Below are 20,203 nucleotides of genomic sequence, written 5' to 3'. Positions count from 1 at the left end.
TTAGGGTTGTCCTACTCCCCAAGAAAATAGCTGAAAACCAACACAGGAACAATAGCTATATTCTCTGAAGAGAAGAGCCTAATTAGTTTCGTAATTACTTTTTGCTTAGGTACAAAAAAATTTTTTAGTTCTTTTTTTGGAGGGGTTAAGGGGTATACCACCCCCAAGAAAATAGTTTAAACCCATAACAGGACCAGTGGACATATTCCTTGAAGAGTAGAGTCCGGTTACCGAGATCTTAAGCTTCAGACAGACATCAATCTTCATTGTATTATAGATAGACACTAGCGGCTTCGCCCCTAGCCTCTTGGGACTTTGCCCCAAGAGTTAATTAAAAAAAGAAAAAAAAGAAAATAAAAGGAAAAATTTGAGGTGCCCTCACTAAGTTTTCGGGGAAAAAATTGAGGAGATTTTTTTTTGAGGGGGGGGGGGGATGTCCCACCTCCCAAGAAAACCACCACAGGACCAGTAGGTATGGTGCCTGAAGAGTAGAATCCGATCGGTTCAGTGGTTACCGAGGGACAGACGGACGGACGGACAGACAGACGGACGGACAGACAGACGGACATCGTTCTACTTTGTATTATTGATAGACAGACAGACGTTTACCATAGAGTAGCTTTCCACTTTATAACTAGAAAGTTTTATTATTTTTTATTTAAGTTAACACTTTTAATGACAAGATCCTATTAGAACTTTTTTCACTGGAATCAGAGATGTAACGAGAAAAAATACAACTATATTAACAAACTTTTTTTTCATACGTGTAAAAAATAATCTTTTCTAAAGGGCATCTACTCTATAAAAGTGTGATCTACTTGTTTAGTTTTTAATGCGTAATATTTATTCGTATTTACTTGCGGCTTCGCCTTTAGCCTCTAGAGTATTCACCCCAAGACGTGTTGTAAAGTCCACTTCCCACTCCCTTATTTTTATTTTGTGTGTTAAAATCTGCCTATTACTTATTAGATGCCTAATTACTGAATTTGAAAATGTTTTTTTTTCATTTAGGGGGGGGGGGGGGTTGATAGCATTTTTTAGAGAGGCCTTAATGTGTGGTTGAGGTTTTCTTATTCTCATTATTTATTTTAATAAAATATAATATTTGACCTTATAAAAAGAACCATAAAGCTTACCAAAAAAAACAGCTGTATTTTAAGTTTTATCTTTAAAAATAGCAATTTTTGTTAGGGAGCCAAATTAAATTAAAGGATACTGATCATAGTGTGGTATGCGGCAACTCTGGACCATGCAGAAACCAAGACATTATAGTGATGCTACGCACCCAGCTAAATCCTGTTATTCTACAATTGTAAAGCCACCTGAAAATATGTCAGATAACGGTATTGATTTCATCTCTCAGTTGTCCTGCAAATGGAGGGAGGGGTGTTACCCCTCCCTCTCCCATCTTAAGCACCGGAACCTTCCCCTTCAACCACCAAGTTATCAGCACCACCTCAACCCTGAGGATAAAGGATCTAAGCCTTCCCTCACCTGATAGAATCACCCCCCACACAGACTGTTGTTGTCACAGTAATCATCAAACCTTCCCTCTTTAGTACCCAGACCTACCACTCAACCCCTCTATGCTTATCTACCTATTGTGCTGTTCCATGGGCTATCCTGCCTTCCCCAGACAGGGATAGCTATCTACCTAACCATTGCAATTATCTATGTTTTACTTGTATGATTTATCTTTAACTATCTTTATTCCTAATCCATATGTATTTATATTATGTTGTACAACTTTAGTAACTCTTAGACCTTCAATAAAGTGACAACTGAAATAGATGTTGATTATTATTTAGTGAATGCTAGAGAAGCGTAGCTTCTCTATAGTAAGGTGTCCACGTCTGTCACACTGCCGTAATCTAATTGAACTCCGGTGTCTGCCATTTATCCTCGGCAGATACCACAATAGTTCTAGATAATTATTTTAATTTTAAAGTATTTCTTTTTAAAAAACTTATTCTATACAACTGATAGCAATAAACTTTAAAATTTTTGAGAAGTTCCATTTTCAGTAATTATAATTTCAAGTCTTTAAGAAATTAACAAAAAATTAAAAATTTACACAGAAATGTTTTTAAAAATATATAAATTTTGTTAAAAAAATAACATTTAATAAAAACTAGGATGGCAATATCCATAAGTAGAGAAGAATAAATATATCAATAATTTTTATTAATAAAAAAATGGGAAAATCAGACTAAAAAGAATAATGCTAGTTGTTATATAGACACAAAACTCCCTTAGATGGACGAGATTTTTATTTTAACACTATTTACCCATAAAATATTTCAAGACTGCATTAAAAAATCAAAGATGGAAATTTATATGCAAGACAAAAGCAGCAAAGTAGCTGCTTAAAAGCAGTCCAACTGCCATGGATGGCATATTCTTAAATATACTCCATAATTATGGGAAAGTTGACAAGAATTTTTAGCTATCTGTCTTTTATAGGAGCCGAGAAAATTATGTTTCAGACAGACGTACATTTCATATTATAAAGTACTTTTAACAATAAAAACAAACACTGGAAAATTGTTCAAGATTGGCCAACGGTCCAAGTTTTTAAGTTTTTTTGTGGGGGGGGGGATATCTCAATAGATGGGTGGCTATTTCCCCCATTTGTACGACCATGATAATGACTATCAATAAATGTTATATGAAAATAAAATTTTGCATAGACGGACAGAGGGACGTACAGACTCTTGCCTAGTTAAAGCGTAGCTGCGCTACAAACAAGATAATTACCTGTGGGGCCTGGGAGGCATAAGTCTGGCTGTGTCTATGGGGGCTTGAGCATAAGGAATGCCCAGGAAGGTGGCTACCTTGGCCTTTACTTTGTCCGTATGTGCGTATCCGGGCCTAAATATAAATTTACAATGTGTTTAAAAAAAGCAACCAGTAGGAGTTTGAAATAAATATGATTTTAGGTTAATATTCTCGTTAGTAATATGCATAAAATTTATAAAAGGTGTTTTTTAATACTTCTTTAAAGTTCAAGAATTCTAAAAGTGTGTGTTACAGAAAATACAGATATGTATAGAATATACCTAGCATACAGAGGAACCCTAGGTCCATCATACAGATATGTATAGAATCCATTGACACGTCCATAAAGTGTGTTCACATTCACATCTCGATCCAGATTCTCGCAACCAGGTCTAAAATCAAAATTTAAATAGTATCAATCTTCATTAGGTATATTTTCTATTATATAATGAGTGACCTCCACCCCACCCCCCCAATTTTTAATTTAAGTTTAAAGATAGTTATTTCTCGCATCGTAATATAAATAGCTTCCTGCGAATATAAAATGTACAATTATAAGATTAAAACCAGGTTTTAGCCCCGAGCTAAATACATTTATATTCGTAGAAAATTGGATATAATACGATGCTAGACATAGTGTTTTCGTATGGATGAGAACCGGTTCTAATCCATCGGATATCAATCAGTTTGGAATGAATATGAGAATTTTTTTTTTTTTTTTTTGGGGGGGGGGGAATTTTTTTCTAGGGGCAATTTCTCTTGGGAGGATGGTGGTACCCTCCCCCAAGATAGTTATAAACCTTACCGGAACCTATGAGAAGCTACCTGAAAAGGAGAACCACAACAGTTCAGCGGTTAGCGAGATCCTTTGGTACAGACAGACTAACAGACATCCTGTTACTTTATCATACAAATGTGTGTTTGTACCTGCACTCTCCCTGTAGGTCTGGTAGCCAGCCCCCCAGCACTCCCGGAGCTTTGGGGTGTTTAATATCGTACTGTGGATTGTAGTTGGGATCGCGAAACTGATCATTCTGCCTCTCGGGAAAGCGTTCGTAGTATCTGTAGGCTGAATCAAATTTGTTCTGAAACAAGAATAATTATGAATTTTAGAAAGTCTATTAATAAAAAAAGTGAATCAGTGAATACCCAGGGAGGGTGGGGACATTGGGCTGTTTATTACACTAGTCTCCAAAGTTTTATAATAAAGTTTTTTTATTCGTTGGTCTAAAAACTTTTGGGACTTTATAGACTTTGGATTGGTTGTCTCATAAAGTTGAGTGTCCAAACGTTTAAACCACTAATTGTAATCTTTAGAAGGGATAATTGTGTGTATCATCATTAGGGATGAATATCAATTTATCGACCATTGTCTTATCCCCTTCAATCTCTGGTGAATACATATGTTTTCACAGGTAAATGGCATATTTAAATTTAAGCAATTTCATTCATAAAATCAATTTTTAATGAGTCTTTGTATTTAGTTATGGTCAGGTTTTAGTCTATTTTCCAATACTATTTACAATAAGTATTATAATAAATAGAAATTGTAGATTCAAATAAAAACAATGTAAAAAATGTTAAATTTAAATTGATTTTAAAGTACAATACAAGAATGAATTTATGCAAAAATAAATTGTAAAAAAGTTAGAGAAAAACTTCTTTCTTGCCAATACGAGGGAGGGGGAGAATGGGGATTTCTCAGTCATATTTTAAAAATTTGGGGAAACATAATTCCACAAAAAAATGGCATAAAACCAAAAGAATACTCTTTAAAATTACAAAATCAGTCCGATACGCCGTTTTTGTGATCTTACATAAAAAACATCTATATAAAATATCAAGTCCACAGAATTCAAAAAAATTTTAGCTGTAAATATTAAAATTTGCCAGAGCCTAAACCGATACGGCCAAACCCACCCGATATAGTAGCTGCGATGTCAAAACAAAATACAGACGGGATGATATTAAATTGGACATGCGAATGTCAATTTTTAAATTTAAATTTTAAATTCTACTTTGATCTTCAATAGTACATCAGGGAGAAATGGATGGGCTAATTAATTAATTTTCTCGTATTCATTCGAATCCGGTGGATAGGAACCGGTTCTCATCCACGCGAAAAAACTATGTCTAGCATCGTATTATATCCAGCTTTCGACGAATATAAAATTGTACAATCATAAGATTTAAACCAGTTTTTTTAGCTAGTTTTAATCTCATAATTGTACATTCTATATCCGCGGAAAGCCGTTTATAATACGATGCGAGAAATAACTATTCTCGTATTCATTCGAATCCGGTGGATAGGAACCGGTTCTCATCCATGCAAAAAAAATAATGTCTAGCATCGTATTATATCCAGCTTTCGACGAATATAAAAATGTACAATCATAAGATTTAAACCAGTTTTTTTTAGCTAGTTTTAATCTCATAATTGTACATTCTATATCCGCGGAAAGCCGTTTATAATACGATGCGAGTAATAACTATTCATAGGCGCTATTATTCTATTTCCCCCCTTTTTGTCGATGATATTTCAGGTATAAGATAAGATACGAAAAGTGTCATATGTGATGTCATAAAAATAAGTCTAAATCCATCTCTTTTTAGGGGGGTTCCTTTCCATCTTCTCATCTCATCCTTCCTTTTTACAAGTATTTTTATAACGTCACACATGAAACTTTCCGTATCTTCGGGATAAGACAACAAACAATAATTTTAAAAAAATGTTTTTTTGTAGATCATGAGTTTTGGGGGTTAGGTAATTTTTTGTATTCTTATTTTTTACAAAGACAAATGTTGCTAGCTTTATTTTACCAAAATAGGTGTGTAGAAGGGACTGTCTCCCCTCCCCCCTCCCAAAACCAAATATTAGGCAGAACTGCTTCCCCATTCCCCTGTTAAAACCCTGTGCACGCCACCGATGCAACGCTTGTCAATGTTAAACTAACAAATATATAATAACAATATATACTCATAGATTACAGGGATCTACAGGGATAAGACAATGGCCGATAAATTGATGCACATCCCCAATAATACACAAAAATACCACTTCTGTGGTTGAAACGTTTGAATACTCAACATAAAAAAAAAACCAATCAGAATTTATTAAAAGCCCCTAAAGTTGAGAGGCCAACGAATAAAAAAAAACGTTATTAAAAAACTTTAGGGACTCATCTATAACAGCCAATGTACCCTCCCTCTCTGCTTAGAATGACAAATAAATGTTTAGACGGATTTTTCAGATAGAAAAAACACCATGTTACTAAAAGCTATGAAAAAGCTTCGTTTATACTTTCTTACATAAAAAAATGACGTGTATTTTAAGCAGGACTCGCAGACGCAACCATAGACATTTTAGCCGCAAACCCAGGGATAAGACAATTAAAGATAAATAGATGTATGTATAACTCTTTAAAATAAACAAAAATAAACTCTTATACAAATCAAATTATTGATGGACAATTTCCCAATCAAGATTTATTATACATAAGTGTCCAATGTTTTAAAGCCAACAAATTTCAAATTGTTTTTATGGTACCTATTATAATTTATAATTCATTGTTACCAAAAATCGCAAAAGCATAAGCCGCATTCACTTTCATTCATTTAGCCATTGTTATTGTTTGATATCAGGGATCTAAAGGGATAAGACAATGACCAATAAACCGATGTACATTGTACGTACCTAATGGTGATACAGAAAATTACCACTTCTTGGTGATTCAAACGCTTGGATACTCAACTTAATGAACCAAGTAATCAAAACTTTTTTAAAAGTCCAAAAAGTTGTTGAGCCAACTAATAGGAAAAGGTTATAATTAAACTTTGGGGACTAGTTGAAAAAACAGACCAATGTCCCCAATCAGCGGCTGAGCCGCTGTTAATATCGGCAGCTGTCGAGCCATGATTGAAAATGTACCTAGTCAATGAATTTTTTCTAGGCTCTAAATTGAAAGAAAAGTAATGAAATTTTGAATATATTCAATCCGTTTCTTTCCTAACTTCCCATTTGTATTTACATACAGGATACTAAAGATACTGGTAATAATATTAATATTCTTATTCTAATATTCGTAGAAAATGTTATACATACTTTTATTCTCAGTATGGCTGAGGATATTACTCGGTTTCGAAGCCATACTGGACTTTTGGATCTACTGCAGTTCACGGTAAAATATTGCTGGTAACGAATATTGCCAAAAATATATGAATTTTAAAGGCTGCTAGCTGCCAAACGGCTGAACGTACAGATCATACCCGCACACCATTTTAAGCGGTATAAGAAGGCCTACAAATAATCTGGAATAACCAAGATCCAATGATGCACAGGGAAAGCTTCACTGAAGAAAAAACGCGTAAAATAGGCCTTTTTCGCGCATTTCTCTGCACTGCGAGATAATTATTTATGGCTATTCCAGATTAATTGTAGGCCTTCTTATGCCGCTTAAAACAGTGTGCGGGCATGATCTATACGTTCAGCCGTTTGGTAGCTAGCAACCTCTTAAATTCATAGATTTTTGGCAATATTCGTTTCCAGCAATATTTTACCGTGAACTGCAGTAGATCCGGATTTTTAAAATTAAAATTTTAGTTCGTTAATAGGAATTTCAGACAATTGCCTTGTAATCATCTTGGCTTTACATCTTTAGTAAATTTTGAATTGTTGGTTCATTAAGTTGAGTGTTCGAACGTTTCAATCATTAATTTTATCCCACAGAAGGAGTAATTTTGTGTATCATCACTGAGATGTATATCAATTTATCCGCCATTGTCATATCACTTTCAATCCCTAAACAGAAATACTTACCTTAGGTCTATTATGGCTGTTTGAATCATATTTGGGAATGTTTCTTGGGTCCTGGTTTTCGATATTGCTGAAACAAGATTTTTATGCATTTGGGTACCCAAAAGATATGAAGCTTTTTGTACACGTCGTCCCGTTATAAAAAAAGGCTTTTTAGTATGGCTTTCAAACCGATTAATATCCGGTGGATTAGAACTGGATCTCAGCCATACTAAAAAGTTATGTATAGCATAGTATTATATCCAGTTTTATACGAATCTAAAATGTACAATAATAAGATTAAAACCAGTTTTTTAGTCCGTACCTTCAGCATCTAAGGACTAATAAAACTGGCTTTAATCTTATAATTGTACATTTTTATATCCGCGGAAAGCTGTTTATATTATAATGCGATAAATAACTATTTTTAACCATAAACGCACAGCATAAACATTTTCATCTAAGACAAATTTTTTTCTTTTGATTGCTGTGAGGTTGGGAAAACGCAATTTGTAGGCCTTTTTAAAAGCGAAGCTTTTCTATAATTAGAGTCGGTCCGTCCGTCCGTCCGTATGTCTGTAACGGATAGCTTTTTAGTTAATTTAGGCATGTTAGAATTGTCCTATCGATTTCAAACTTTGCATGATGATTCCTGTAGTAGTCAGGTACAATTTAGAAAGCGTAGCAACTCTATAATCATTACTAAAATATCCGTATGTCCATTTTAAACATGTTGATTTTTGTACTTTTTTAACAACAAATTTTTATGTGATCTAATTATCCGATTGATTTGATTTTTGGTATACTGATTCCTGGGACCACAAAGTCCAATATTATAAGCGAAGCAACCCTATAATCATGTCCTAAAAATGTAATTATGTCCATAAACATTATCCTGTAACAAGTAGTTTTTCAACAAATGTATTTACAATTTTGCTTCGATTCTTATACATTAATATTCTGATTATTCAGTTCTGACACTACACAAGTGGTATTGTCTGTTTCAGAGCTTCGCTTTTATGGATGTTATCATACTTGTTTTCTTATAAATTTTAAATCATATCAGAGGTGTATATTTATATAAATCATGTGCAATTTACCGCTTTGGTCTCAAATGAAAATGTCCGAAATCGACCCATCCTAACTTGCTTCGCTTCTATGGATGTTGTAATCCTTTTTTATCAATGAAAATATTGACCTGTAATTTGGATCATTATAGATATCATATTCTCCTGGTACAGGTTGCAGTCTAAAAAATAAATAGTTAGTAGGAATAACAGATCTATAGTATAGATTATATATACAGACAACTACCTCCCTTTCTTTTTCAAAGTAACAGGGTGTCTGTTTCTCTGTACTGATGGATCTAGCTAAAAAAAAACTAAAACTTTTTTTTCTAAAAAATGGGTAATATAAATCATCCCACAGCTCCTCAAGTGCCCCAAGAGGGCTCTAGGGACGTAGCCGCTAGTATTAATTAATGGAATACATATTTAATAACTAGCGAAATTATATTTCTTTGTATTTCCTTGTGTGTGCTTTTTCTTGGGAGGATTGAGTTACCCACCCCCAAATAGAAAGCTTCACTGTAAAGGTAAAACATATCAGTTCAGCGGTTAACAAGAAACTTTCTTACATACAGATACAACTAGATGGACACAAGTCATTTCATATAGGGATCTAAAGGGATATGACAATGGCCGACTAATTGATGTAATGTACATCTCCAAAATGTTAATATACAAAATTACCCTAGATTACAATTAGTGGTTGAAACATATGGACACCCAATTTAATAAACCAACCAATCAAAATTCATTAAAAGTCCCCAAAGTTGTTAAGTCAACGAATAAGAGAATATTATTATAAACTTTGGGGAATTGTGTGATAAAAAACGCCCATTGTCCCCTCTCTCTCTAGCTGAATACAGCGGCAGCTTATAAGTCAAAGAAATTAAATGTATGACGTCATAAAAAAGATAAAAGTTGCCCTATTATTTTTCCAAATACCTGCTTAAGTTCTTATACGGTGGGAAAAAATCATTAAAATGTAAGAAAATTATTTTTTTATATAAAATGCAGAGATCTAAAGGGATTAAACTCTGGCCGATAAACTCATTTACATCCCCAATGATGATACACAAATTATTCCTTCTGTAGATTACAACTAGTGGTCGAAATGTTTGAACACTCAACTTAATGAACCAACAAATCTAAATTTAACATAGTCCCCAAAGTTATTGAGCCAACAAATAAGAAAACTTTATCATAAAACTTTGGGGACAAATGTAATTAACAGCCCAGTGTCCCCTACCTCCCTCATAAAATGACATATTTTAATTTGAAAATTTCCTAAAGGAAGGGAAAGGACAATGGTAATTATAAAATTTACACCCCTTTCTCCCCCACCAATCCCTCTTCCGATTTTTAACAACCCTGTAACTACTTTCAATTTGGTCTTTGAATATCAGCCAATAGTGTCGGAAATATCAATACAGCTAAGCTGCTACAAAAAAGCAGAAAGTAATTTGCTAGCCGACAAAAAAGGTACCCACCACTAAAACTTGGTAGATGTTACATTTTACTTTTATTTACATTATTTTCGACATTACTTGAATTTTCCACAGTATTAATATATGTTTATCTAACTATCTAGAAGCTAATATTTTGTTTGTTTAAGATAAAAAGGTAGCAAAGCACAAGTATGAAAGGATACAAAGCAATCTGAAGGGGATTAACTCACCTCCAGCCCTATTTAAGAATAAAACTGATCCAAATACATATCAACAAAGATTTGTAAAATAATCTATCACTATAACTTTAACTTTAAATAACATTTTAAAATAGAAAATCATTTGTTATTGATTCTTGTGAAACTACAAACAATAATAAATTTGATGTTTATATTAATTTAATTTTGGAAATTATCGCTAAAATGAACTAATTATGTGTTCTTGTTAAAATAACAGAGTATTATTATAGTAAATTAGCCAATCACGTGTCACTTTATCAAAATATCAGCATATTATTGGATGCCTTTAATGTAAGGAGACTCCTGATTGGTTCTTTTAAGTAGTATACCGACCAATCACCTGCCTTCTTGTCAAATAACCAGCGTATTATTGGATGCTTTTAATACAAGGAGACAACTGATTGGTTCATTTTATAATAAATCTACCAATCATGTGTCACCTTATCAAAATACCAGCGTATTATTGGATGCCTTTAATGTAAGGAGACACCTGATTGGTTCTTTTTAGTAGTATACCAACCAATCACCTGCCTTCTTGTCAAAAAACCAGTGTATCATTGGATGCCTTTAATGTAAGGAGACACCTGATTGGTTCTTTTGAGTAGAATATTGACCAATCACGTGCCTACTTTTCAAATAACCAGCGTATTATTGGTTGCCCTTAATACAAGGAGACACCTGCTTGTTAGTAGTAAATTAACCATTCATGTGTCACCTTATCAAAATACCAGAATATTATTGGATGTCTTTAATGTAAGGAGACACCTGATTGGTTTATTTATGTTGTAAATCGACCAATCATGTATCTCCTTGTCAAAATACCAGCATATTATTGGATGCCTTTAATACAAGGAGACACCTGATTACTTTATTCTCTTGGAAAAATTGTTCCTATAAAAAAATTACGTCATACAATACAAATGACCAATGATAGGCCAGTACCAGACTAACTTAGCAATGATCACCCTTTCTATTTACTAACAATGTATGCCCCAGCGATAACAGTAAACAAGCATAAAAAAAGTAGTAAGAAACAGAGAAATTTATTCTAAAAAAGATTCTTCTTTTAAATAATGATTTAACAATAACAAGTTTATTATTTGAAATAATTTTGATTCTTAAGTCACAATATAATAAAAGAATAAGCTGTAAAACTTTTGATTTTTAAACTTCTGTTTGCAAAAAAGGATGTTTTCAACCTGAAGTGTTTCAGACATTTTACTGCACGACTTTTGTCAGAAAGTTCTAACTAATATTTGGCATTACAAACCTTACATAGCAATAGCATATAGTAAATGCCTTGACCAGATACAGGCGCAACTCATTACCATGAATAGTTATGACTTCCATACAAAGGTCGTGCAATTAAAGGGCTGGTTGTCCATGGTTCAGAGATACACCAAAAAAGATATCATGGTATATCCCGTCTTATTTAGGCCATACCCAGGAGGGAAAGAAAATTAGACTGCTTTTTTACACTAGTCCCCAAAGTCTTAAAGTGACGTTTTTTTATTCGTTGGCTTAACAACCTTGGGGACTTTAATAGAATTTTAATTGGTTTATTTAGTTAAGTGCTCAAACGTTTTAACCACTTGTTAAAATCTACAGAATGGTTAATTTTGTGGATCATTATTGAGGATGTACATTGATTTACCGGCCATTGTCTTATCCCTTTAGATCCCTTACCTATACCAAAAGACATTTTGAATTGTTTTATAGAATATTTGTGACTGTTGGAAAGTAAGGGAACATAAGCCCTGGGTAAATATTTGTCAAGTATTAAAGATCTATATAGAGATAGGACAATGAAAATTTTTTTTACATTAAGCTTTTGTTTTAAAATTCTGCCATTTGTAGTTTTTTTTCATTGGGATACAAAAATGGAAAATTAATCTTCCCCCAAATGATATAATGCCTCAAACAGACGAAGCAGAACAGTGGAAAATTTTAAAAATTTTTTTGCCGAGGTATCCAGCTGATTGACACCTTATTTCCTTCTAATATGACGTCATTTGGAATAGTTCGGCCAAACTTTGTAAAATTTGTCCCCTTTCATTAGGAGGTACTTTTACCAACTTTCCAAGGGGGCACAATAACCTTAAAATAAAAATATTGGATATCTTTAAAAGTTCTATAAAATAATAGACAATAAGTGAAGTTACGGCGTGCTTGCTTGCCTTCCGGGAGTGTCAAGTTCGAGTCTGGAGTCATACTAGATATTTATAATACAAAGTAGCTTGATGTCTGTCCGTTCCTTAAGATCTCGGTTACTGCTAAACCGATCGGATTATACTCTTCAGGGAAAATACCTACTTGTCCTGTGGTGGTTTAAGGCTATTTTCTTGGGGGGTGGGACACCCCCCCCCCATTTTCTTAGGCAGTTATTTTAAAATAAGTGGCAGCACCAGAAGTACTTATTTTTTTAAAATCCCCCCCCTCCCATTTTTTTGGTTTTATGCAGTTTTTTAAAATAAGTGGCAGCACCAGAAGTACTTATTTTTTTAATTACCTCTTGGGGAAAATCCCATAGAGGCTAGGGGCGAACCCAATTGATTGAAGTCAAAGAGGACATGGCCTTTTAAAGGTAAAAATTAAATATATCAGTAATGATATACCTACCAATGGAAATATTGTTTAGTAGCCGTACTTCTTATAAATTAGATTTGCTTTAATGAATCATTTTTATACAGTATTTATTTTTCCGAGAGAGAGAGGGAACTGATAATTACACTAGTCACAAAAGTTTTTATAATAACGTTTTCTCATTCGTTGCCTTAACAATTTGGGGGATTTAAATGAATTTTTATTGGATGGTTAATTAAGTTCAGTGTTCAAATGTTTTAACCACTAATTTTTATTTACAGAAGGTATATTATTGTGTAAAATGATTGGGGATGTATATAAATTTATCGACCATTGTCATATCTCATTAATTCCCTGATTTATTTTGTAATGAATGATAAAAACAACTATAACTTGTTAAGAAAATATCATTAGACGTGTTAATGAGAATTTTTAGAATAAGTTTTTAATAAAAACCTTAATAAACCTTTTAATAAAAGAATTAATTTTTAGATTTATATTTGATTGCACGGTGTGGAGATATTAATGATTTGTGATTTCCCCCCCAAATTTCCCCCCCCCCCCAAAATTTTTTACCCCCAGGGGTAAAATTGTAAAATGAAATTTTTTTTGAACGTCTTTGTTGATGCTATTGCTTTGTAATAGTGGTTATCGTTTCAAATCTTTTAATAACATCATAACAAAAGATGTTGAATAGTGCCCACTGCTGCTATGTCAGATGAGTCAGAGATACAACAAAATAAGACAAAATGGTGTATTCCGCCCTCTACTTCTATGAAAAAAAAAACAGGATATGTGTCCAACTGTCTGTGAGTACCTAAGAAATTTGCTAACCACTGAACCGATATGGTTATCCTTAACAGTGTACACTGTCTACACTTGTAATGAGTATGACAGACACACTCTAATCCTTAACTCTATTATCTCTCTACACTTGTAATGAGTATGTCAGACTCACTCTAATCCCTAATCTCTACACTTGTAATGAGTATGTCAGACACACTCTAGTCCTTAACTCTAATAACTCTCTACACTTGTAATGAGTATGTCAGACACACTCTAATCCTTAACTCTAATAACTCTCTACACTTGTAATGAGTATGTCAGACACACTCTAATCCTTAACTCTAATAACTCTCTACACTTGTAATGAGTATGTCAGACACACTCTAATCCTTAACTCTAATAACTCTCTACACTTGTAATGAGTATGTCAGACACACTCTAATCCTTAACTCTAATAACTCTCTACACTTGTAATGAGTATGTCAGACACACTCTAATCCTTAACTCTAATAACTCTCTACACTTGTAATGAGTATGTCAGACACACTCTAATCCTTAACTCTATTATCTCTCTACACTTGTAATGAGTATGTCAGACACACTCTAATCCTGAACTCTATTATCTCTCTACACTTGTAATGAGTATGTCAGACACACTCTAATCCTTAACTCTATTATCTCTCTACACTTGTAATGAGTATGTCAGATACACTCTAATCCTTAACTCTATTATCTCTCTACACTTGTAATGAGTATATCAGACACACTCTAATCCTTAACTCTATTATCTCTCTACACTTGTAATGAGTATGTCAGACACACTCTAATCCTTAACTCTAATAACTCTCTACACTTGTAATGAGTATGTCAGACACACTCTAATCCTTAACTCTAATAACTCTCTACACTTGTAATGAGTATGTCAGACACACTCTAATCCTTAACTCTAATAACTCTCTACACTTGTAATGAGTATGTCAGACACACTCTAATCCTTAACTCTAATAACTCTCTACACTTGTAATGAGTATGTCAGACACACTCTAATCCTTAACTCTAATAACTCTCTACACTTGTAATGAGTATGTCAGACACACTCTAATCCTTAACTCTAATAACTCTCTACACTTGTAATGAGTATGTCAGACACACTCTAATCCTTAACTCTAATAACTCTCTACACTTGTAATGAGTATGTCAGACACACTCTAATCCTTAACTCTATTATCTCTCTACACTTGTAATGAGTATGTCAGACACACTCTAATCCTTAACTCTATTATCTCTCTACACTTGTAATGAGTATGTCAGACACACTCTAATCCTTGACTCTATTATCTCTCTACACTTGTAATGAGTATGTCAGACACACTCTAATCCTTAACTCTATTATCTTTCTACACTTGTAATGAGTATGTCAGACACACTCTAATCCTTAACTCTATTATCTCTCTACACTTGTAATGAGTATGTCAGACACACTCTAATCCTTAACTCTATTATCTCTCTACACTTGTAATGAGTATGTCAGACACACTCTAATCCTTAACTCTATTATCTCTCTACACTTGTAATGAGTATGTCAGACACACTCTAATCCTTAACTCTATTATCTCTCTACACTTGTAATGAGTATGTCAGACACACTCTAATCCTTAACTCTATTATCTCTCTACACTTGTAATGAGTATGTCAGACACACTCTAATCCTTAACTCTATTATCTCTCTACACTTGTAATGAGTATGTCAGACACACTCTAATCCTTAACTCTAATAACTCTCTACACTTGTAATGAGTATGTCAGACACACTCTAATCCTTAACTCTATTATCTCTCTACACTTGTAATGAGTATGTCAGACACACTCTAATCCTTAACTCTATTATCTCTCTACACTTGTAATGAGTATGTCAGACACACTCTAATCCTTAACTCTATTATCTCTCTACACTTGTAATGAGTATGTCAGACACACTCTAATCCTTAACTCTATTATCTCTCTACACTTGTAATGAGTATGTCAGACACACTCATGCTAAAAATAACAAACTTTATAATTACTAAGGAACAGATCAACAAGCACTGGGGATACAGGGAGAGGACAATAAAATAGTTATTCATCGCATCGTATCATAGACAGCTTTCTGCGGACATTAAAATGAAAAATTATAAAATCAAAACTAGTTTTGTTAGTTACGAAGGGCCGAAGGCCAGAACTAACAATACTGGTATTAATTTGTGATTTTCATTTTAATATTCGTGGAAAATTATCTGTCACACGATGCTATAAATGAGTTTTCAGTGTGGCTGAGAACCGGTTCTAATCCATCGGATATAAATCGCTTTAAAACTATACTGGAAATCAAGATTTAAAATTTTTAGTTGAACCGATGCAATACTTTCATTGTCCTTTCCCTTTCTGGTAAACACAGGGATAATGCATCTGAAGAATTTTTAACAGAATCATGCATTCTACTGAAGGTTACCCCACTCACTTTTTGAATACCATCGAATGTTAAAACGAATTAGTTATTACTATACTCTGTATGTTACTATTAAGAGTATCGATATACTATTATATTTGGATGTTGCACTAGATTTTCATGTTCTCTAATAAAGTGATACTCCCAGCTGTCTAAGATAACGATACCGCCATTCACACTATACCCTCCCCTTCTACTGGATGAACGAACTGACCAAGAAATGAGGTCCATATAAGGAACCTAAATAGTCAACAAATTATTCCCTATGTAAATAATCATGTATTCTACATCAAATATTATCTCTTACATAGAAAATAATGTGTAAGGTACTTTGTAATGAATTTGTTGACTGTTTGGTAAATACATTAACAAATCTACTCTACAAGTCAGTTGTAAGTATTTTCCCAGTTTGCCTTCATAACCAATTAATATCCTCTGGATTAGAACCGGTTCTCAGCCACACTGAAAAATCGTGCATAGCATCTTATAACAGAAATTTTCCACTAATAGTAAAATAAAAGAAACACTGGTTTATGATTTTTTATTTTCATATCTGCGGAATGCCGTTTTATAATACCATGCGATAAATAACAATTACATAAGAAAATAAGATACTTTTTAATGAATTTGTGAACTGTTATGTTTATATTATCAAATCTACTCTACAAGTGATTAGTAAGTATTTTTATGCACTATTAAACTTTCACTAGTGCATTGTAAATAAAAATTGGATCTATCCCTATTTTTTGCCCTGACCCTATATTTTTGTATTTACATATGTATACGCGGAAAACTGTCTATAATACGAAGCTAAAAATATGTTTTTTCTATGATTCCATACTTAATAAAAACATCCTTTTAATCTAAGCATACTTTGATAAAATGTAAGTTCAGACCTTTATAGTATGTTACAAGGCACAAACATCCTACATATGGCAGACAACCAATCTTTTGTTTGCACGACCATTGTGTGAAAGTCTTAACTGTGTATGGTAATGTGTTGCACCGGTTTTAGGTCATCCTTACTCTTAGTATGAAGCACGCATAGCAGCAGTTGTTACAATTTTTAACATCTTTAATTATGACTCCATTTGGACCGAGACTCTAGCCCATCACCTCCGCAACGACGAGTGGATGCGCTACATGTTACGTTACAATCGCTGGCAGTTGGCAGCTAATGGAAGTTAATGTCCTGTTTTTCATAAAAGTTTGTAATAAAGAAAGCCCCCAAAAGAATAAAAAAGTAAATAAAAGAATCTTGGTTTTGCTAATTAACAAACTTTATACCAGGAACCTAGGGAAAGTTATCTTGAAATAAAATTAATAACATGTCAGGGAAGATAAAGATTGAAATTAATGTTTAATTTACAATGATACACATTATTTTCATGATAGGTGATTTCCCTTAAAGTGCATTAAAACCCCTCGCCTTTTTGAGTAACTTTTATTTTCTTACACTTAACCACTGCAGGAAGCCTATACCTGCGGTGCCCTAACCCTGTAAGACCTATACGAATAAAAAGTTGTGCTGCGTAAGTATCAAGGCATTCTCCTAAAATTTACACCGTTAGGTACCATCTTAATATTATCCAGATGATCTTTTTCTTTATTCAGTAAATTGCGAAAATTAGTTAATTAAGAAGATATTTGGAAGGATCTCCAAAATTGTCAAGTGAATTCACTTAACCCCATCAAACTATTCTTTTTCTAATTTTAGAACCTACAAAAAACTATAAGAAGTGGGAAAGAAAACCCCTAAAAAAGAGATGGATAATCCCTCATTTTTATGACGTCACATGGCTGATTTTTAAGTCACTTTGTCCCACTACAACTATAACACTGTAGGCTTTCTCACATTTTTCATAACATAACCCTAACCAATATAAATGAAGGTTTTTATTGAACCTATAAAAAAATGTCATACAATATAAATGACCAATTATAGGCCAATACACATACTATATAACCAATGGCAGGCCTGTATACATTTTAATTATCCAATGGTAGGCACTTCATAAAGCTTTAAGAAATTAATAAAAAAGGCATTTTTGTATCTTCTCATAAACTTAAAATATTACAAACTTGGGAGAGGGTTTGAAACGGGTGCTTCAATTAAAGTCACTTGGATATTAGTGTAATTTTTATTTATGTAATTGTAACAATAACCTGTAACTAAATCTAACTTATATTACTTTTAATTAAGCAAGTTTATGAGAGTGATGAGAAGCTTTCTATATTAAGAGTAGGTCCTTCAACAATAGTAAGTCTTTGCTTTAAATACAATATTTAACCAATAAAGAACATTAGTTTATTCAACCAATGAGAGACACCCGATAGAGGATCTGCCCAATTAGAGACTCCTAATATACAGATCCATCCAATAAGAGACTCTCAATGAAAAAAATAATCAATAAGAGACTCCTAGAAAAAGATTCAACCAATCACATACTTCCAATATAAAGTCTATCAAATAAGAGACTCCTATTGAAAAATCCATCCAATAAGAGACTCCCAGTGAAATATTCAACCAATAAGAGTCTCTCAGTAAAAATTCTACCAATAAGATACTCCCGATATAAATTCAACTCAATAAGAGTATCTCAGTAAAAAATTCAACCAATAAGATACTCCCGATATCAATTCCACCCAATAAAAGACTCCCAGCAAAAGATTTAACCAATAAGAGACACAGAGTAAACAAATCAACCAATAAGATGTTTGAAACTACATACCTTGGATTATATCTTCTTTCATCATATCTACCCTTTACATTTGTGTTTTCTCTGTATCTTTGACCATTTACAAATGCTCCTTGCAAAACCTAGAAAAATATATAGATACAGAGTTTAGATAAATAAATAAATTGACTGATTTAAAGAATAGTTATTTATCGCATCGTATTTTAAACAGCTTTCAACAGATATAAAATGTACAATCACGGGCTAAAAATCTGATTCTAATCTTACGATTGGACATTTTTATATTCGTAGAAAACTGGATAATCTTATATTAATTCTAGAACGTAATCAAAAAAGGTAAAAAAAGGGAGAATCATGTCCATAAGAAGCTAAATTATTTCAAAATTATGGAAAAACATTTGAAAGAATAGTTATTTATCGTATTATCATAGACATCATTCCGCGGGTATCAAAATTAAAAGTATTAAATTAAAACCAGTTTTGTTATAATATTCTTGTAAAATTGTCTTTAATACGATGCTATACATATTTTTTCAATCGGTTTCGAAGCCATACTGGAATAGTTATTTCTCGTATCGTATTATAAACGGCTTTCCGCGGATATAGAATGTCACCTCGGGGCTAAAAAAACTAGTTTTAATCTTATGATTGTACATTTCTATATTCGTAGAAAACTGGATATAATACGATGCTAGAAATAGTTTTTTCGTATGGATGAGAACCGGTTCCTATCCACCGGATTCGAATGAATACGAGAAAAAAATATACTGAAACGTAAACATGGACGTGCGAATAAGCTCTAGTTATAGAATAGCCTGGCTGCGATACAAATAATCAAAGATGGAGGGGACATTGTAAAAAATCTGACTCCCAAAGATCATGAACACTTGGGTGTTTAAGATAAGATAAGATAAGATAAGATTTATTTTCCTCAATAGGTACAACATTTTTAATAATTGATATGCAATAGGCCGCCGCGCTGTATGATTAGTCTTTACAAATTTTCAGTGTCCAAACTTTTGTACTAATAAAATTAATCAAAAAAGGGGCAATTTTCGTAAAAAATGATGGTCATTAATTTGTCTTTCACAGTCCCATCCCTTGGTATCCCTGAGAAAATAATGCATAGACATTTTTGCGTTATCAACATAATTCTTATGACGAAATAGGATAAACAATAATAATTCTGTTATTAATTATTATTTATATTGGTTTGCTTAGGTATTTATTTGGCAAATAGTATTTTTTTCGCTGTGGACATTGGACGATAATAGTTATTTCTTTCATCGTATTATAAACTGCTTTCCGCGGATATAGAATGTACAATTA

General features: G+C 33.0%; 1 protein-coding gene across 1 annotated transcript in view; it reads right to left on the bottom strand.

Moving 5' to 3' along the window:
• Window positions 1–20,203, bottom strand: part of Gli (carboxyl ester lipase-like protein Gli) — a gene marked incomplete at its 5' end in the record, with an annotated part of 63,810 nt that overhangs the window by 39,905 nt on the left and 3,702 nt on the right. Inside the window, 6 exons of the mRNA XM_080178377.1 lie at window positions 2,758–2,871; window positions 3,060–3,170; window positions 3,706–3,863; window positions 7,595–7,661; window positions 8,769–8,819; window positions 18,908–18,996. Of these exons, the coding sequence (XP_080034503.1) occupies window positions 2,758–2,871; window positions 3,060–3,170; window positions 3,706–3,863; window positions 7,595–7,661; window positions 8,769–8,819; window positions 18,908–18,996 (590 nt within the window). The remainder of the gene's footprint in view (window positions 1–2,757; window positions 2,872–3,059; window positions 3,171–3,705; window positions 3,864–7,594; window positions 7,662–8,768; window positions 8,820–18,907; window positions 18,997–20,203) is intronic.

This window comes from Acartia tonsa, chromosome 12 (assembly GCF_053477335.1).
Source record: "Acartia tonsa isolate MP-2025a chromosome 12, ASM5347733v1, whole genome shotgun sequence".
Taxonomy (NCBI): domain Eukaryota; kingdom Metazoa; phylum Arthropoda; class Copepoda; order Calanoida; family Acartiidae; genus Acartia; species Acartia tonsa.
The sequence above is the reverse complement of the archived record's forward strand: the minus strand, read 5'-3'. Positions and strand labels throughout refer to the sequence as shown.